Source organism: Rhipicephalus microplus, chromosome 8 (assembly GCF_043290135.1).
Source record: "Rhipicephalus microplus isolate Deutch F79 chromosome 8, USDA_Rmic, whole genome shotgun sequence".
NCBI lineage: Eukaryota > Metazoa > Arthropoda > Arachnida > Ixodida > Ixodidae > Rhipicephalus > Rhipicephalus microplus.
Genome location: NC_134707.1, coordinates 7431628 through 7452975, shown reverse-complemented (window position 1 = coordinate 7452975; position 21348 = coordinate 7431628). Strand labels below are relative to the sequence as shown.

At 42.6% G+C, this 21348-nt stretch overlaps 1 protein-coding gene and 1 non-coding gene across 2 annotated transcripts; one reads left to right on the top strand and one right to left on the bottom strand.

Moving 5' to 3' along the window:
• The first annotated feature begins 1524 nt into the window (after window positions 1–1524).
• LOC142768790 (venom metalloproteinase BumaMPs1-like) lies at window positions 1525–20943 on the top strand. Its single transcript, XM_075870910.1, has 14 exons — window positions 1525–1580; window positions 4083–4147; window positions 5742–5917; window positions 5997–6089; window positions 8182–8320; window positions 10080–10237; window positions 10919–10990; window positions 11080–11207; window positions 11291–11340; window positions 12324–12432; window positions 13767–13934; window positions 14746–14893; window positions 15619–15759; window positions 20666–20943. The coding sequence occupies exons 1-14, from the start codon at window positions 1564–1566 to the stop codon at window positions 20753–20755; spliced, it is 1554 nt and encodes a 517-aa protein (XP_075727025.1). The 5' UTR covers window positions 1525–1563; the 3' UTR covers window positions 20756–20943.
• TRNAR-UCU (transfer RNA arginine (anticodon UCU)) lies at window positions 17066–17138 on the bottom strand. The gene has a single exon. It is a non-coding gene; the product is annotated as a tRNA-Arg (tRNA).
• Window positions 20944–21348: the final 405 nt, after the last annotated feature.

Below are 21348 nucleotides of genomic sequence, written 5' to 3'. Positions count from 1 at the left end.
AAAAATGAACGATCATAGTTATGAAGGACCCGTGCTTTCATATTAAGATAAAAAAATGCCGCCTGCTTCTTCCTTATCTACCAAACTTAGGGTTATGTGACGTGAATAGATGACGAAGGCGTATGAATGGTGCAAACGTAATAATCACGACATGCGTGTCATGTAGCAACATGACTACATGCGACACAAATAATGCGCTAGCGGCCGTTTCGCTAGCCTCACTTATACCAAATTTGATAGTACTTGACGTGAATGAACGAGGAACACAAATGCCAGGTAATAACATTATAATCATGACATGGAAGTTATGTACGGTATAATTTACATCTACCTGGTAACGTTCTGCTGATTTGAAAGTGACATATTGACTTTCCTCATTTGTGCTTCGCATATCAATTCCCACTAAGCGCATTGAAGAAAACAGATTGAAGATGGAACTCGGGGACAAGGAAAAACAAGTGAGCAGGGGTACGCTCAGTATATATTTTTTAATCTCGTTCTGTCAACAACAAGCTGAAGACGTATCGGTTCTGCGGTCTTTCTGGTCCTTCTGAAACACGCGTAACCTGCGAATTTTTCACTCACTTTGGTTTTTTTTAGTTCACGTGATAGTGCTTACGGCCACCTGCGGGGGTAGACAACTATGGCGCACGTGATCTTTGTTGTTATCTCATAACAGGTTTCGCTTAGAAAGTATGCATTAAATTGTAGAAGTACACCCTAGGGACATTATTGCTCCATTGCGTTCAACTCGTAAAGGTGAAACTTAAGGGTCCCACAATATCAGTGGCGACCATCAATAGACGCCAAGAACGAGAAAACGCTGCCGACAATTCAGAGAGTGCGCCTCTCACCACGAAGGATGACTCACCCATCATGTCTAGTCATCACCAATAAGCCCATAAAACAAAGGCCCACACCGAACTAGCCCTATATCGTGGCAATTGTCGCAAAATATTTCTAGATCGATTATTCGCTGCCAGCTGGATTAACTTTGCAATACCAATTGAAAGGTCCCAATTTCAATTTGAGAGGCAAACCCAAATTTTACTGCCGAATAGTGACTATACTGAGATGTACAGATTCAATCGACAATATAGGTTTGAGGTATTTTGGGGACACCATTACAGTGGCAGAAAATTGATGCAACAGGGCGGGGCTTATAATGTCTGTACCAAACAACAGCGTGTCACGATGTCCCTTAGAGTGGACTTCGCTTTTTTTAGAAAACGATACGCTTCAAATGTTACCGCGTGTGTCCACCAACACTGAAGTACACAACAGACTTCCTGACGCCACTCGGACATCAGTGATCAATGAAAAATAAACACCACACGACCTTTTGCGAAGCCACATTGAGTGAACTATATAGAGTCAGCATACAGAATAGTTTCAGCTGATATATAATGTGACTCTCAAGCAGTGACGTGTTTCAGAAGGACCAAAAATAAGTTAAAATGCCAACGAACTAAAAGGTGGCGCAAAACGACATAAATACGTACCCATAAACCTGTGTTTATTCCGAGTCATCTTGCCTATTGTTTCCACGATTATCTCAGCGCTATGCCGAATACTTACCAGTAAGTGCACTTCACCAAATATTCTTTTTCATTCGACCTTTTTGACCTTCTCACTGAATTCATTCGGTTGCTACTAACAGAAAGACTGTCACTCAGCTCTCTAGTGAAAAAATAATAATTACGGAATATTCACGAAGTGAATAATGATGAGGGGACGAAGCAGTGAGATCGTTAGGTGTTATCATACATCACACATAACATCGATTGCTCTCGTACGTCAATGAGTGCCAAGCAGCGTACTGTGATATACAATGTTTATTGATGTTGTGCTCAATTGTGAATTTCGTTTCACCTACATCATTACAGCTTTTTGGTATGAGATCTAGCCTGGAAATGGCAGAGACGAGGTCTGAGCACGTTTTACTGCTGGTTGTTGGTTGCTTCCAGTCGTACAAAATGAGTCGTAGAGAATATCTAGATGTCGTGTACTGCACAAGCCAGTCGTTGTCCGTGGTCATCATGATCATCGTCATGACGCATAATGGGTACATTGAAAGTGCTGCACCGCGATGGCAGAGAGAAAATGTGGGGATAAAATGTGGGAGATAAACGTGCTTATTTCACATCGTCATCAGCGTCATCGTCAGAGGTGGCTACGGCGCGACCCGAAACATGCCTCGTTGGCAATGTGCTTTGCATCTAAAAGAGCATGCCAAAAACAACACTAAAAGATACCCTGCACCACCATTGTAAGGTAGCCCTAGATGAACTAGCCCTAGAGGAAGCGTAGGAACTTGGGCATCTATCTATCTATCTATCTATCTATCTATCTATCTATCTATCTATCTATCTATCTATCTATCTATCTATCTATCTATCTATCTATCTATCTATCTATCTATCTATCTATCTATCTATCTATCTATCTATCTATCTATCTATCTATCTATCTATCTATCTATCTATCTATCTATCTATCTATCTATCTATCTATCTATCTATCTATCTATCTTCTAGCGGTTTACGTTCGGTTGCTCTCGTGGTCACCCTCTTAACTTGGCGAGAACAAAAATTAGCATGGGAGCGAAAGACGGTTTGACGAATATGACGTGCTGGTCAAGACATGACTAATGTCGCAATGTCAAGCACTTCCCGCCAGAGAGTGGCACATACCCACGAGCGGGTATGTGCCACAGGTGACTGACACAACGACGAGAGCACACATGTGCAATATAAACATGCGAGCGTTAAGAAATATCCGACATCGGTGGCGTCGACCCGACGAATGCAAAGAATAAATGTCAGGGTCCTAGCTTGAATAAAACCCAAGCTTTCTGCGTGGCAATGAAGCATTTTACCACAGAGATACGCCAGGTCTCGGAGTTACTTTTCGAAATAACGCTTATCTTCTCTAAATGTCAATAGTGGTTGCAGGGCTGCCTACCCAATTTTATAAACAATACATGTATACTCTTTTGATACAGTCCTCTTGTCGTGTTAACGTAAATTGTGGTTAGTTGCCATGCGCTGAAGTTGATTTATGTAGCCATGTCCAGGGCCAGCATCCTCGCGAGCATCAGTGCTTCATATCAGCTCCTGGTGTTTCTAATACGCCTATTTCAGTTGGCGTCGTTGTGCAAGTGCAAACAACTGGTTATATAAACATGTGCAACTCTTTAACATATGTATGTGCGTGCAATATTTGTACATATATTTAGCGTCATTTCATGACATGTCGCTCAATAAGAAAATGCAACAGAATCATCTCCCGTCCGCATGCTTCGCATAACGTTGATTCCCAGGTATGTGGGATGTGCCGAATTTTTTTCTTCTGTTACTTTAACTTTCTTTCTCTGTCTTAAGTATTTTTTTACCTTTAGCTTCCTATTTTATAATTTCGCTTTCCGCATATTTTTTCTCTCTATCTCAATTTTTATGTCTTTATTTACCTTTCTTTGATTCCTCTCTTCCTTGGTATCTCTTAGTTTCTTTGAATATCTTTCTGTCTCGCTTTCTGTTTTTTCCACATCTAACAAAGCCATGTCACATCCAAAACTACAAAAAGGCATCAAAAGTTTCGCAGTAGTTTTTCTGCCATGTTTTTTATTCTACTTTGGGTAGTTAATGGTACTGGATTGCTCGAATAAGCAGCAAGCCTGGTGAACGAAGTTCGGTTGCAGAACAGACAGCTGCTTCATTGACTTCATATTCTGGCGGTAGCAGTAGAAACACAACCACAGTATGGAGAGCAATGTCCTGTGGATTTCCCAGATATAGGTTTGTAGTATATAGTTCGTGCCAGTCGTCATACTCAAATGCCGCCTCCAAGTGCTTTGTTTATCGACATTTACCTGAATTTGTATGATACATTTGCTGCTTCAAGCTCACATCGCCTTTCGCTTTTTGTACTCTGCCTATGTTTACAACATTTATAATACCAATATTAGGCTTTTATGTGACTGTAGGCAATAGTGCAATTCAGTGCCCCATTGTGAATGTCTTTATGCACTTTTCTTTATTATTCGCAATTTTTTTACAAACCCAATAATTGATCTCTTGTAGACACGCTACTCCTCAGAGAATGGCAATGTCTACCTTGGCTCTTCTTTTGATTTTTCCTATTGCAGGTAAGGTTTTCTGCGGATAATTATAACATGAAGGTATAGATGCGTGGAGCGTTTCGACAGTGTCTCTGATGTGACGTGGCGTCGTTAGATTTTGCTTACCGCACACTAGCTTGTAATTTCGAGGTTACACAATCAGTTCAGTGTAGTTCTGGATTAGCTACGCTGCTGCAATGCAATGACTAGCGTGATGGCAGCAACGAATCACTATATTTTACAGGTTACAATGTCGCTCACGTCTGTGTACACGAGAAATGCATGGTTACTACATCGGCAATAACACACTTCAGAACATGAAATACTCATATGTATAATGCGTGCATGTTGTATATGCAAGCGGATATCTCTAGTGCTACCTTTTTTGTATTTCGCGGGCATCCGCAGTGAAAAACACCGATACTCAAAAGACAAGAAGCTCTTAATTGTGTTATGGCACTTTTTTGTAAATCAATATACAACTTTCTACTTAGAATGTTTTGACCGGTTTTATTGACTGAGAAATGAGTAATTGGGTTTACATAATTAAGCTGTTAAGCAGACCAGAAAAGTAGTGAGTCGTATACTACTTGCAATATTGAACAAACTGCACTAGACAGCGCCGTCAGAAAGTGTGCTGGCGTATCGGCTCGCTTCAAGGAAATTCAGATGTTGCTGTCGGCGTCGTTAGCTGTGAGTGACAAATCATCATCCTGTCAGTGAAAAAAAAAACAAGAAATCTTCAACAAAATAATAATGTTCGGTTTGATTGAGTAGAACTAAGGCCATCTGGCAAGTAGTTGTGCCACCAGAGAGTCACGTCACAACTTGAAACTACTTGGTTAAAAGAGAAAGACTATATATGAATGCCGTGTAGTGAAATGAGTCTGTTTACCGTATATAATACTGCGTAGCAGAAGCAGGCAATCACGCCAGCAATCAAAACATGAGATTTTCGCAACGAGTGAGTGTTTCAAAGGCCCACTCAACGCCGTCATCGTTCTCGTCGGCGTCGTAGTCGTAGTAGAAGTAGTTGCAGCAGTAGTAAATCATATAGTAGATGTTGGGTGGTTAAGTATAAAATAAATAATACAATATATGGCGGTTATGATGACTTCCACTACAAAATAGCGGGCAAGCAATTCAATCTTCTTTAATTACATGGATTAGAGTCTGATTTTATTCGCAATACACCAAGGCAAGACACGTTTGCGTGTAAGAGCGCCTTGCCAATAACAGGGAGCACACAATAGACACATTTCGCCTGTGGAAAATCGCGTAAAGGGAAGTGTCTGCTTAAATAGCGTTGCCCAATACCGCAAGTCGCGTGATCTAGTTTTTCCCACTCAAGTCGAAGCCCGCGTAATTGAAATCTAGTTGTGAATTTATGAAATCACGTGATCTGACTAGCATTTCCCGTACATTCACTCATTACTTCACTCTGGGATGTTTTTATGGCGTAGAACTCTGCGAATGAACATTTGCACCTCGTTTCTGCTAGTTAATTGAGGTTGTGCCACAGATTTTTAGTTGCGAAATCGGTTCTTCGAAATCAACAACTCCGATTGAGGTCGTGGTTGAGGGTTTCCCTGAGGTTTTAAGGGAACGATGACTCTTTCAGCCGGTTCCCAAGAGCCCAGGCTTGTATACCCGTCGCTTCTTCAGGAAAGGTCATCCGAGGGAAGAATGGTGGTGCGAGTTCACGATGACCTAACGCTGAACCTGAGAAAAACATCTGTGGCAGCTCCTCGGCTTCGCATACTGAAGCACGAACGTGGTCAACCCGTGACAGTGTTTGTGAGTAGCGGATGACAACTCTTACCTTTTCACGAGAAAGAAAAGCGCTTTACCGAACGCTTCTTGTATTATCTTCTAGCACGACGGTGAAAGCATCAATAAGGATCTCTATGAAGATGAAATCGCCCTGGCAACCCTCACGGTGTTGAGCAACAACAGCGGTGTGGAGATGGTACGCAAATAAACTTTTCATTTTCTTAAAATTGCGTAATTTTTACCAGCATATAATACTGCCCACAAAAATATCGGGATAGTTAGAGGGCTGGTCGCGATGTTCCATAGATTAGTACGTCTCAAGAATCACGGAAACAAACTTATGGTGTCTCTTATGCAGTCGTCTAGATGATTACAAAAGGCAAAATTCATATTCTTTTCTTTTTTTCACTCGACTGTCGTGATCCGCCCCTCGAACTAAACCTTCTACACTTGGTATTTTCGTCCTGCCCCAGGACTCCAAGTTTTCTGTACTTTCCAAACTTTTGAGACTGGCCCACCTAAGACGAAGAGACTACGTCAGGTGACCTTCTAATGTGACGCCACCAGCACTGGAATTTTGTGACGTATGAATGATGTTATAAGGTGATATCATCACACGATAATTTTTTTTCGCGTAAGTCGTGTTAACGCCAACGGTAACTATTCGCGTTTGATGAGGAATCTAATGCTTTCTCCTTTGACGTGCTCAGAAAAAAAACTTCAAGTAAGGAAGTGAGTTTGGTAAATACTAAACATAAAAACAATGATAAAATGCACGTGAGGTCTCATATGACATGACAGAGACAATTGAGGAGCGATTATTTGTTTGCATCATGTGGCGGATGTAACACATATTACACTTCAAAAGTTAAAACAGCGTCAAAACTGAACCAGTGCAAGGCCATGGGTGTTTCTGGTGATTCCTAATTTTTTTTAATGAATGACAGAACTGAATATTTGTCACCGCAAGTACTGACACTATGCATGACTGCAACACTGAGTCGCGTTTTTTTCTAATGCTGGATGTATTTTCAATAATGAAGACTCGTGGAATAAGTATGTAAAGCACACAGGCCTGTTATCTAACAAACAATATCTCTAGAACAAGTGTAACAAAGGCACTTTTGATCTCGATGAGGGGCGGTATAGATTGATTTCTTGATCGCGATAAGTTGATCGCTACCACATGGCACAGCCAATCAAGATAGAGTTTGGCGCAGACACCAGCCAAATTGTAAGCATGAAGTCAGATCACGACGTGGATATCTGGAACAATTTCAAATGGCTCTGATTGGAATCGAAAGTGTCCGTTCGACATCGGTCCGATTCTCGACGCAATTCTTCTTCAGATGTCAATTCATTGTTTTCTTTTCAGCATACTGTCACCGGGGGTACATCAGTGTCCCAGATACATTTGTGTCCTAAACCGATGGAACGATGATAAATACTCCAGTAGGAGGCGTCAACAAAGCCAGTGGTTGGGCAAGTGTGTCTGTACTTTTCAAGGCAGTGTCGGTGCCTTGAAGAAGACAAGATAACTTGTCGGAACTTTGGCTCCAGCGGAACCTCCACTTGAAGCATTTTCTCTCTCAGCAAGCCTCTAATAATTATATTATTATCTGGGGTTTTACATCTCAAAACCACTATATGATTATGAGTGACGTCGTAGTAAAAGGCATCGGTAATTTCGACCATCTGGTGTTTTTTAGCTTGCACTGACAGCGCACAGTACATGGGCCTATACCATTTTGCCTCCATCAAAAATCAATCGCCACTGCCGTGATCAAACCCGCAATTTTCGTGTCAGCAGCCGAGCACCTTAGCCACTAATACACCGTTGTAGGCATGAAGCCTCTATTGTTTGATCTTCTGATTTGTTTTAAAACATCGGAATCAGTCAGAAGAAATTAACGTATTGCTTCATAGTAAGCATACCGATCCCTATCTAGCTGCCGGAAATAATCGTCACGTAAACTGAGGTCACGAAATCCAGGATTTGACAGAAAGCCATCTGGTCGGAAAAACACAATGGTGGGATATCACATGCAACGACAATTCTTAAAATAAAAATACTTTTTGGGTTCACTAGCAGGCTTTGTTCGCAAAGGAAGGAATTTTTTTGTCAACACCACTCAAGCAATTTCTGTTTTAGAACAAGAAAGAAACAGGGCCAAAGTGCTGGCGGGGTCGAAATGCCTTCTCATTTTAACCATTGTTCAGCACTTGTTTTCTGCCATAGACTGAATTATGTGCACGGTGCAATCTTTTATTTATTGTATCTATTCTAGAGGGGTATTCTCGGACCAGACCACAGAATCGAACCAGTGTCCGTACGCGAAAGAACCGGCAGTGGAGCTATTCCCCACGCAATCCACAAAATTGAGTACAAGGAAATGTTTGATACAACTATCAGCCCGGCTAGCCATGGTAAGTATTGCACGCATACATACCTTGCATGAAGTATTTCATGAGACAGGCTACAGCTGTTGCGAAGTCAGCAAGGTTATCTCACTGATTAGAATACGGTTAAAGCAATGACAAAAGAAATACAGGAAGGTTAACAAGGTAGTACTGATTCGATATCCTACGCTGGTAAGGGTCAGAAAAAGAAAAGCTGACGTAGGTTTTCAAGCATTTGCCTCAAGCGAATTGAAGGCAAGTGCTATATTTCAAAGCATTATTGAGACGACTTTGAGGCACCCCAAAAAGGGTCATTACTTGTTTCCATGATATGCCCTTGCAACGCTCTTCTCGCACTAGAGCCAGACAACACGAATGAACTATTTTTCTTTGATTTTAAAGTTTTCGCCACTTAGCATCTGCAAGCCAGCCCCACCGCCATAGAAATGATCACGGCAAATGAACACAGTTCACAAGGTTTGCGAAATCGGCGTACTGCACGCAACCTAAATCGCAGACATCGAGTTTAGAACTGTTTACGCGGCATAGTCAGAGATGTGGCTGTGTCACGCAAATAAAACATTCCCACCATCTTCCCAAAGGGAACCCTGATGGGAGGTAAAGCAGTGAGCGGTGGAGAGGGTGAAGCGAGAGAGAGGTGACACGTGCAGACATGTTTCAACGCAACGCTTGCGTTAGGCACGGGCCAGGTTTATGCCGCGTGACTCGATGAGCCGGCCGTGTTGTGAGCGGTGGTCGCGGTAGCAGGAAGAGTTGCGGGCGCACGCTCGAGGCGGCAGCTGAGGGTGCTGCGGCGAGCGCGTGGCAGATGAGGGAGAGAGTGACGTTAGCGCACAAAGAAAGAGGAGCGTGATGTCAACGCGCAGCTGCAGCGTGACCCACTTGGCACCGCTCCAAAACCTGCGTTGAAGGGAGCGTGGAGCGACAGCGTCGCACAGGCTAGTCAGAGAGCTGCTTCGCATGTAATACCAAGGAAAGGGTTATTTCTTTGTGCGACATAGCCACATCTGTGGCTTCTAATTGTACTAGCAAAAGGCTCGCATGTAACGGATTCCCGCTATGCGTGGGATCAGCCGACATTTTTAGTTCTTCGTTTTAATCCCTCAAGACGTTTTTACCTGGGTAGAGTAGCAAATCACACGCATGTCTGGTTGACCTTTTGGCCTTTCTTCTTCCTTTTTTATTTAAAATACGAATAGGAAACATAACGCTAAGAGAGAGAGGATTTATTTGAAGGCCGCGAGGTCCGTCTGAGCTAGTTAGCTCTAGCCTGATACTCAGTTCGGTAGAAGAGGGACAAAGGGAAAAAAGAAGCAATGAAAGGTGATGACGGGGACAGAAACAAGGTTTGCGCATATTCAATAAGGACGCAGCGCTGCGGCTTCGTTAGAGTTTAGTGTCCAGTGCTGTACTGTTTAAGAAACCGACCACAGCCCTCACAGCAGCTTTTGATCATGTCTTCTGCTTGCACATTGCTGATAAAATTGCACTGTCACTAAGCGTTACCACACCTGTTCCTACCAGCGTTAATTGAAGCAAGCGTTTTTTGCCCGGGTGCTGCCTACACTCGCCGCAACGCACACCTCATCCGCTGTGCGGACAACCGGAACTGTGAACGTCGCCAAGTGTGAGACACGATGGCGCATAGGTTTTGGTTCGCAACACAATGTTATAACCAGAACGCTAGTTGCTGCTGCTGTTGTTACTTCAGGTTGGCTTGTTAGTGTGTTTGACTTTCAAGCCAACGGGATATTTGAAATTGCAGATGGAGGCACCATTCTAGACGAAAGAACGTCTTCGTACAGCGATGAAGTTCCGGCTCTTGTCGAATTAGAAGTGTACTTTGTTCTGCACAAAAGCCACCACACATATTTTGTTCACCAGGGATACGCCTTGTGGTATCTCTGCGTTCTTACTAACTCGGTGAGTCCGCTAATTAATTAACTTTCTTAGAGCTCTGCCTCGAACGTATCTCCAAAAACCTACTTCACTTGCGAGTAAATTTCAGCTTTGCTATTTAGCTATCCAGGCCTTACGGCAAACATGATGACTTTGGCGTATATTTCGGGATTTTTGAACCATGCCCTCCAAGAGGCCATGACTAGATGCTGTTCCAGTTTATTGTTCTAAGCGTTGGTTTACGTTGGCCAAGCTTTTAGGCTTAGGCGCTTTTTTTTGTACCAGCATCAACAATACCTTCAATGAAAACGAAAACATTACAATACTGAAGGGATGCTAATAGCCCTACCATGTCAGCCATATTAACAGTTACTCCAAGTACCTAAAGCGGGAATCACTCGCGGGCGCCGCAAAAAAATAGATCTGGTTCTGTACATTTATACGTACAACTTTGGTGACCTTGACCTGACGGCTTGCGAGTGGTGGTACAAAATTTCCGCCTGAGAAGCTTATGCGAAAAGCTACGAGCAAAAATGTAGTATTGTCCTAAAAAGTGAGAAAAGATCAGAAATTAGATATTACTCTATTAGTACCAAGTTAAATTAAGGCAATTGTTTGCATAATAGTGTTGATTTTCTATAAGTTAGGAGTTGAGTAAGGCGTCTGTTATTTTGATGTGCACTAAATGCTTCATTGTTGTTTTAGGCAAATCTGCGGTTAGCTTCGACGTACAGCCCAAAAATCCAACTTGTTGTGTCTGGAGTGGAATTTAGCCAGGTGAATCCACCCTTATTTTCTGTCTTTATCCTTACGGCACGCATATGTCTGGTTTGCTGAAACATAAAATTTCAACATCTGCTTTCCAGAGCGAGTCCTATGTCGTTCGACGGGAAGGTCACATTCATTCCAGCCCTACCCTAACTAACTTTAGTAAATACGCCTATGACAGGAAAGGCGTTTACGGTGACCCAGATCTCGTCTACCTCATGATAAAGTATACATCATCCTCTCTTATTGTTGTTTGATAGAGATCCTTACTGGAGCAATTAAAGATGTAGTCTTTCTATTCTCACACAGAGAAGACATATATACCACCTACAAGGGTTACTTCACGTCGGCTGCCCTAGGTGAGTGATAAGTTCGCAGTAATCTAGCCCACGTGCTCCCAGGTTTGCGCAGGGAGACTTCAGGGAGGGGGAAAGTGAAGGTTGGACACACTGCTTCCCCTCCATATTGTCAATATAGGGAGCTAATTTTGCGTCCCCTCTCGTAGCGCTCCTAATTATATCAATATATGAGACTGATTTCACGCCCCCTTTTAAATGACTAGGAGCCCCCCCCCCCCCCTGCTACCAACAAATGCGTTTGTTTGTGCAAGCACAAATATATACGCTTCTGTTTTGCCAAGATGAAGCCGTATAAACAAGCTTGAACCCACACACTTTTAAAGAGCATTAAAATTGGACACATTGCAGTAAAACTGCAGCCCAACGAACTTAGTCAGTTATAACAGAATCGCCCTATACCTAAAATTAAGAGGTCGTAATCTGTTTACGGCTTCTACCACAAGGGGTGGGTTCCTTAATTCCCCTGCAGGCACTGTAGCAATTCAGGTGTCAATGCAAGTGGCGATGTTCATTCCACGTGCATGCATAATTTCCAGGAGCGCTCAGTTCTTAGCACCAGCAGAGGTCAGCTAACCAACGAAGTTATAGAGGCTGTATACTGAATGATAGGCTGGTAGACAAGTTACTTCTAAACCATCGATTGCCCTTTCTTCCAAGGAGTTAGTCTATCTACGAAAATATAGCTGAATTTGCAAAGTGCTTGTAATGATGATGGATGAGAAGCAATGTTGCCTACATACGCGATTCCCAGTTTTCAAATCGACATTGTTGCAAGTGAGCACTCAATTGTGTCACGTCTTTCCTTCACCATTTTTTTCTGTTTTTGTTTTTCTTTTTATTGAAGGGAGGGGGTTACTGTAAGCTTCATTATGACATAACAACGCACCCAAAACGTGGCGTTACTAAATTAGCGAGATGCTGTACACAGCACTTAACACGATTTGATGAAATAGTGGCTTCTCACAGTTTTGTCGTTTTTGCAGGCATTGCTTATGTAGCCGGTGTTTGTGAATCGACATACGTAGGACTGGGCGAAGACGAAGCAGGATTATTCAGTGGAGTGCACACCTTCACTCACGAGACAGCCCACCTGTAAGTAGACTGTAAGGAATCTGTAAGTAAAACAGCCCACCTGTAAGTCCTGTTGGTGACACTGTGCTGCGTTGCCGCGGTGACAAAGTACCGAACTCAGTACCATGATTACACAGTATAGCGTTCATGCGGTAACAAAACTTTAGACTTTCTCAGGAGTCCTTTACGAAAGGCACTTCCTCAAGTTAAAGTAATTGTCTACAAGTCTTTCATTCACGCAAAAATTGGAATTCGCATCTCGCTATCTAGAACCTTCATCAAAGTTATCTCGTGGACGCACTTGAAATGTTGCAGAAACGTTCTATCCGATTCATCTACTGATTATATTCATACAACATAAGTGTATTCTTATTAAAGGCCGAAACAGGCATCCTCACCCTTTCTTGTCATCATCGCATTGCCAGCTTATCTCTACCTCACAAAATGTACCACAGTTCACTCAATCAGGCCCCCGACATCTCAGTATCAACTCGTATATCTTTGCGTATAAGCCATTCCTCAAGTGCTGCTCACCCCCAAACTTGCACTTTTACCTTCTCGCTTTTTCTTTCACACACCATTGTCAACGGCAATGGCCATCCTTACGTCATCGTAGCCATTACGTCATCGTAGACCAATCATGAAGCTTTCATTGAAGCTGCAAGAGTTCACTTCGTGCCCTGAATTGTTGAGTTCCATGCATGCTTACTATACAGCCAGACTTGATGCGATCCCTCATCATCGGGCCTTTAAGAAAACCAAGTGATAGTGAAGGCTGCACAGATCTCCCCTTAATTAAGGACCACGCAAATGGTTATATCATTACCTCAGACACAATATACCATTCAGCAATGTCCTGACAGGTCATCTCCAAAGTGACCTTATAGAATTTTTTTACTGCGGAAGCTGTAAAGAGATCGCAATACCAAATTTAGGAGACATAAATGTCCGCTGCCACCGCAGTCCGTACTGCTATCACGCAAGTAACACTAACATCACATGGCGCTCCGCTGAACGTGATTAGGATGGAGTACTTTGAAAGTGATTGGCTCCCTGCTGCAGCTAGCTTAAACAAGGCAATCGTGATCAATGAATTTCGTCTGGATTCAGGCCTGATCGCGATCAAACATGACCGTGTTACGCAAGTATAACAAAAAAACAGGATCGAGCTAGAAGGGAAGCCTGGCCCACTGGTTGGCAGCTAATGGCGGCTGACGTATGCTATGTGCTGCCATAACACCAATCACCTCCACTGAATCGCAATCCAATGATGTCCTCACGTATACACGAAAAACCACCTGAGTTGCTTTCACCTGTAACTTATCACGCTCTTTGCTTTTTTTACTCTCTTAAAGCTTGGGTGCAACACACGATGGAAGTGACCCTCTTTTGGGTGTAACCGGACATCCGGGATCGAAAGGCTGTCCCTGGGATGACGGGTACCTCATGAGCTACATCAACAAGGGACCCAACCACCAGGAGTTTTCGTGGTGCAGTGTGCAAGAAATGCGTCACGTGGTCTGGTAAGGCCTGAGTTTGCCTAATGCCACGCGCGTGTTTCTTAGTTTTTCTTTTATTTCCTTCGGGTTTCACCCACAAAGCCTGTCAAAAACGGTCACCTCAAGCTGCATCTCATTATTTCAGCAGGTTCGTGATTATTGTAGATCGTTCTGTTAAGACTGCTCGCAAGATGCGAGCACTCGAGATTATTACAGAGCGTGGGCGAAGACCAGTGATAAGGCTGGAATACTCTACGGCACATGTATAAATGCCGACGTGCTTCATCATTTGTCAGTTGATCGACGGCCCACGCTCTGTTCGCCGCTATCTGTGCCATTGTATGTAGCTGTAATCTGACAAGTTCTGCCAAATTTACAGTTTCACCCTAGACCTGCATTCTGCTCCCTTTGTCGACGTCATGACCCCGTGAAAATATTATCGTTTTTTTTTTAAATTGAACTAAAAAAATTACTTCACATAGCTCAAGTATCAAGGTAAACTACGGGGCTATAGCTTTGTCTATATTCCCTAAATTTCTGCACTTACACTCCTGAAAGGTGTTAGCCATTCCAACACTACCGCCTGCAAGAATGTAGTAAAGTGTTTTGGTCAGTAATAAGCGCCATGCTATCATGGCGTTTATTTCAGACCCAACTGGTCAGGATGAATCGTAGTGAGGTATCAATCAAATTCTGCATTTTGTCGTCATAGCCGACTGCGTACAAAAGTGTTGTCATAAAAAAAAACGTTTAATTTTGAGAGCAAACTTTTCCTACACTGTAATAAAATAAAGCGCAACAGTCCAGAAATAGTAGCAAGCATTTTTCATTTCAGGCTTAGGGGACCAAAATGCTGGGAACACAAGAATAAACAAAATATCGTCGTAGACGTTTACCCCGGAACGGTGGTAGCCATGACGAAATTCTGCATGAATCTACTGGAACTTGAAGTTCAATCGAATTATACTTTTGCAATGGCTGAGGTAAGAATGCTTCGGAATTAACACCCAATGCTAATAAAATGCATAGTTATCGTGCACCTTCATGAAAGTTATCATCTGCAGTCACGTAAGCAACGTAGTAGCTTTTTCTTTCTCTTCCTAATTGGTGCGTTAATGTGACAGATGGTATCTTATTCATGACGGTTTTTTACCTATATCGCAATAGAGCGGCCTATTACTACAATAGGATAGCCAGCTCAGTTTTTTTTTGTCTCTTTATGCTGTCTGAACGTCTTCACACAAGTTTTTTTTCCTTTATTCAAACAATAATCTATCTATCTATCTATCTATCTATCTATCTATCTATCTATCTATCTATCTATCTATCTATCTATCTATCTATCTATCTATCTATCTATCTATCTATCTATCTATCTATCTATCTATCTATCTATCTATCTATCTATCTATCTATCTATCTATCTATCTATCTATCTATCTATCTATCCGGAAGTCAAACTTGAATATACACAATATAGCATAATAGATCAGTTTATCATTTATCATTACGTTGTTTTAACTTTAAAAGATCGAAAAGTGGATACAAGTCATCGCTTTCGCACCCTTAAAGACAGAATGCTTTGGTAGCTCATTGGTTCTTTCTTCAATTTTGACATTTGCTAATTATTGCCTATGTTACTCTGTACTGAGAGTGTGATATAGAAGTGAATACGTGTCATATTTTTATTCATTTCTTGCTTCATCAGATCATCCCAACATCGTGCAAAGTGAAGTGCTCATACAGAAAAACTACCGCTTATCATGACAGTACCTATGTGTCGTATAATACAGAAACTATCTCCAGGTCTGGCGATGCACTTGACCACATGTCATGTGGGACACTCAAGGTAGGCTGAAACATTCGACTTTATTTTTACGCATGCCAATTGCACACATGTGATTTCATATGACGAAAGTCGTGTGCGTTTGAAGCGTGACTATAGCCTTGAAAGACAATTTGGCGTAAGATAAGTAAAACAACAATAAAAAAGCCACAATTTCGCCTCAATGGCAGAGAAATGAATTCGATAGCGACAAATTGAAATTTCACACGAACAAGGACAATTGCCCCGCCGCGGTGGTCTCGTGGCTAAGGTACTCGGATGCTGACTCGAAGGTCGTGGGATCAAATCCCGGCTGCGGCGGCTGTATTTCCGATGGAGGCGGAAATGTTGTAGGCCCATGTGCTCAGATTCGGGGGCACGTTAAAGAACCCCAGGTGGTCTAAATTTCCGGAGCCCTCCACAACGGAGTCTCTCACAATCATATGGTAGTTTTGGGACGTTAAACCCAACATGTCAATCACATCAAGAAGGACAATCACATGGAAACTTGCAGCGTGCAGCTCCAGCACAAGGGACGCAGCAAAAGAACCCGCGCAGGACGAGCGCACACTGACAACTGGCACAGCTCGTCATTCGCATTGCGCTGCTCAAACAAAAAGCTAGATGCTCGGAAAGAACACACTGGAACACAGAGGACAAGCGCGAACTAGCAAATGTCACAGTTTTTGCTATTTTGTATTTGAGGAGCGTGCTTCAAGTGTAACTGCGCTCACTCTAATTCATCGTCGATACATACATAAATATTTCCTAAAATAGAGGCGCGTAGACTGAACCTTCTACGTCACCTGTCGTGCGGTGGCGTCCGATGCATAGTGTGCCGGGAGTTCCACATCGACAGTGGGTACAGAAGGAAAGCGCGTTTTCGTGCTTTCAAATTTAAATTCGGATTCAAAGAAAATCTTGGAGCCTTGCTTTAACCTCCTCGGTCCCTGGGTATCCAATTGGGTACCGTTGTTTTAAATGCAACAGATCATCACAGTTCAATATTCGAAATTCCAAATTAGTATTCGTGCAATAAGGACGATTTCCTTTCACGAAGTCTTGAGAAGTGGGGCCGTGTGTCTAGTTATATTCGCAAAGCGAGTGAATGAGAATGACTGGGTTCTGCACGAGTGCTCGGATGTGTATTGCACGAGAGCTTGACTGCATCCTCGATTGATATGTGGTGTTTAACGTCCCAAAACCACCATATAATTATGAGAGGCATCGTATTCGGAGGGCTCCGGAAATTTCAATTACCTGGAGTTGTTTAATGTGCACCCAAATCTGGACACATAGGCTACATTTCCGCCTCCATAGGAAATGCAGCCGCCGCAGCCGGGATTTGAACCCGCGACCTGCGGGTCAGAAGCCGAGTACCTTAACCACTAGGCCACCGCGGCGGGGCTCAGCTGCATCCTCGTGATAAGTGACAGCCTATTTTTTTTTTTGCTTAGTTGTAGCGTGAACGACATCGTCTATAGTGCATTCCTTTAACTGTGAATGTCTTGTATATCATATTGAAAGACATTGCGTTCTGAAGTTTTTGTTGCATGCGTGCACTCAATCTTGGAGACTTCAAAAAATCAGGAGTACGCAAATGGTATACCATCACATTTTGAGACGACCACCCAGTTTTTCAAATTAACAATTTTTCTGCGTTTCTTTGTAAGAGCAGGAAGTAAAATAATACATTTTTGAAAAGGCTTTTTTCATTGGTGCATTCTTGGGACTGAGGAGGTTAAAGCACATTCTCCGTGTCACCTCGCGTGTGGTGGAGAACAGGTTGAAGTGCCTTCCGGATCGACGTCCTCCAGAGGTACAGTGTGCATAAGTAGACACTTTTAGTTGGGCCTACGTAACGAATATAGGTACGCTGCATGCGAAACGCGCAACGGCACTTTTAGTTCACTGTATTGACCGTAGCAAGATACGTTTGGTTTCCCTAGACGTATGTTATTAGAAATAAAACAGATTTTGGGTGCTTTCTAAAGCATTCGCACGGTAGCGGCTGTCATAATGGCCACTAGCATCCATGCCAAGGCGAATCATTTTGGACCCATGGGTTACGTCGGTTTGCTCTGGACACCTAAACGGAACGCTGGTTTGTACTTCCGCTACCAGCGGAACATCGTCCCTCAAAGTAAAGTGTACTCGAATTGGGCTAGCTTTATGCTCTCTGCAGTCGACGCCATTGCTGCCATTTTGCTATCTGGTTTCTATTTCAATCGAGATATCGCGAGAGCGTCCCGCCCCGTACGCTCCACGTCGTCACATTTACGCACGCTGCGTTTTTTTTTTTCAGGCGAACGCACGCATCCATGGAATAGATACGTTATACGTACTGCACATGTGTACTTCTCTCGCTTAGCCGCGCTGCATACCTAGTCTCGTTACGTACGCCCAACTAAAAGTGTTTAATAGCTCGCCGTATACGCTGTCTGATGCGTGGCGAATGGTAGAGTTGCGTAGCACGGCGCGCTGCGGAGCGAGAGGTCACAAGTTTGAATACTCGGCTGCGCACCTCTCTAATTTTTCTTCCGATATACTTGTTTTTTCGCCTTTATTCCATACACAAATATAAATATACGGGGCGTGCGGTCATGGTGGTAGTAAGATCTGGACATACATTGCTGTCGCCACAAAAGATTTCGTGAATGGAGTACCGATATGAACTCCTTGGTTTTTCGTAGATTGGCTTGTAACATAACTCGCGAAATGAACGAGAAGAACAGGTGAATCAACATACGAGCAGAAGTGCTACCTTTTTGACAACAAAATTTTATTTCCGGTAACCCAAACAAAGCTACGGGACGTATTGATACACAAGAACACAGAGGAAAGAGGCAGTCCCAATCTAAGCTTAATCATAAGGGCACATTTACAATTAAGGTGTTAGGGTTTTTGTTAGGTTCAAACCTAAAAATAAAACAAAATACAAATTTCAGTACAAGCGTAAATGTTCGATTTCTATAGCATACATTGGTAGTGCCTGCTTTATTACACAGTGGTTTTCGGCAGAAAGAATGCGATTGGTTTATCTTATTGATCTTGCCGATTACACTTCACTTTTGGCGAGAATGACAGCGTTACCAAGTATGTACACCCTTAATTACCAGCTCCTGGCTAAATGGTGGCTATGTCCAGGAAACCAAACTAAAATGTCTGGTTTTTCAGATATGTCCAGCACATTAAGCGGGATTTGATTGAAAGTGTCGGTGACATATGCACACGTTTCACAGTGACATTCCTTTTGTGTTCTGTCAAGCCGTTGTTTATGCACCTTCCCATTTATTCTGTGCAACAATTTCCGTGCGATATGTGGCATACTATAAAAATCGACAACAACGCTTCCTATGAACTTGTCCTTGCACTTCCTATCTGAGACCGACAGAACTTGTGCTCGCCTGTATACCTCATTCGTTGTGCTAGTTCATTTTCTTTGCTATACCGCAATCCAGCTTACGACCACGTGTCATCTCTGGAAGCGGAATCTACAGAAAAAAAATGACCGACAAAACAGCTCCCTCGTCATTTGCTCTTTACTCTTTGCTAAAATCTTAAATTCCGCGAAATGGTGAGAGAGCTAATATAAGCGTTTAACAGTAAACGGAAGTGGTCTGCCTGTGCCAGTGACCCATCAATTCTGATATATGGATCCGATTTATTGATTTTTATAACACAAATTCTCTCATAACATGCATGACGTCGTTTTTTTCGCGTATCCGTGCATGCTCGAAAGTTTTCCTGCATTGCGGCCTTTGCTGCCACTCGATATTTGGGAACTGGCGCTCATCTGCGTTTCTTCATTTTTCGTCATTATGTTTCTGTGCCGCAAACGACGTGTTCAGCAAACTTAGGCGTATCACCTCGCTCAGAAAAAAAAAAGTTCTGGCACCCACTTCCCTCGCCCTTTTCTTCGTTGTCTTCATTTTGGGCTTTTTTTTATTCATTCAGACTTTATTCACGACGATTTACAATTGTCTCATGAGACCGAGAAAAAGGCCTGGAATGTGCCTGACTAGGCTATATCACTCAGACTGCTGTCGTGACAGAGCGTTGTGTCATTCACAATTTACATAAACGCAATAACACTTGTATTGTACAGTAGTCGAAATAAGAAAAAAATACTGTTGTAGCTTTAACAGAGACATAAACAGGCAAACAAAAAGGAACGAGACAAATGTACCATTGTGATAGTACACATTTAATAAAAAGAAAAAAAATACGCGCACCCAGGACATGTGCGCCCATTTGATCGACGTGAGGTTCACTAGCTCTTATGGGCGAGAGAACAAGATAGACAGAGAAAGGAAGAGACAGAGACATGAAAAGAAACAGATACAATAAAAGAGAGACAAAAGAGAGAGCAAGACAGAAATAGTTTAAAAAGAAAGAAAAATAATCGAAGATGAAGAAAAATTGTAGAAAAGACAAGAAAAACAAACAATAGTAATATTATAATATTATTAGGAGTTTAACGCACCAAAATCACGATGTGGTTACGAAACACGCAGTAGGGGGGGGGGGGGGGGCTCCGAAAATTTCGTCAACCTAAGCCTTTCTTTAACGGGCCCTGATACTGCACACTACATTAGCCTGAACCATTTCGCCTCAATCGAAGCGCGACCGCCGTCGCCGGAATCAAACACGCGACCAAAGAAAGGGTAATAGACAGACATGAAAAATATAAATGAACAGAGGAAGAACGATATCAGTAATAGAAGAGTAAAACGAAAAGAAACATTAGAGACTGCTCAGATACGCACTTCTTTCAAATCTGGCACCATTAGTGGGAATTTGCGTTGATTTTTTTACTGTTGTGTCGTGAAGGCAACCTTCGCAATGTTCGGCGATATTAGAGTTAATAATAGTTTGTTCAGAAAGACTTCAATCACTTAATTGTTCCATTTCTTCTGTCTTTTGACAGGTTTGCATAAAAAGCGTCTGTGTGGATCAGCCACGAGAAACTAAACTGCAAGAGCGTGATCAACAACAGGTGGCTCCCCTCCTGAAGTAAAGTGGATACGGATTTATCATACGCTGTCAACTGCAGTAGAAGTGTAAACGCCTTTTTGGCAACAAACGAAAGAGCATACGATAGCGTGAGTAAAAAAAAAAAGACCAATCAATGGGAGACAGATTGATCAAAACGTGAAACAACAAACACAAACTTACAAACAATAAAGGGGCATCATTAGCTCTAAATGGTTTGTCTGTTCATTCCGCCAATTTTTGGAATGCCCATGATATTGCCAACGCCATCAACGACCGAACTGGAAAGGCGCACGAAAGCCTTTCCAACCCTTCCTCTCTCCTCTTCCCACCCCATGAACAGACTAAGTTCAACGCATCTGTTCAAAGATTAGGTTCACAGTCGCTCACATTGCCATTCCAGAGATTACTTGAGATAAAGCTTGCTTATTGCTGGACTTCCACTGTCATCTGTTGATAGCGATCACGACAGATCTAGTTCAAATTTCTCGGTTATCATTGGCTTCCAGTATTATTTACTGTAGCAAACTGAAAGGCGGACGAGTTGAAACCTATTAGTTACGCACAAATTAATAAAACACAAAAAGGGAACAGGACAAGTGCTGATGTAACAACTGA

Excerpts from the sequence above, each read along its gene's own strand:
- LOC142768790 (XM_075870910.1), top strand. Across the intron at positions 8,321-10,079 it reads TATCAGCCCGGCTAGCCATG|ATGGAGGCACCATTCTAGAC; the intron begins GTAAGTATTGCA and ends TTGAAATTGCAG. Across the intron at positions 15,760-20,665 it reads TGTCATGTGGGACACTCAAG|GTTTGCATAAAAAGCGTCTG; the intron begins GTAGGCTGAAAC and ends GTCTTTTGACAG.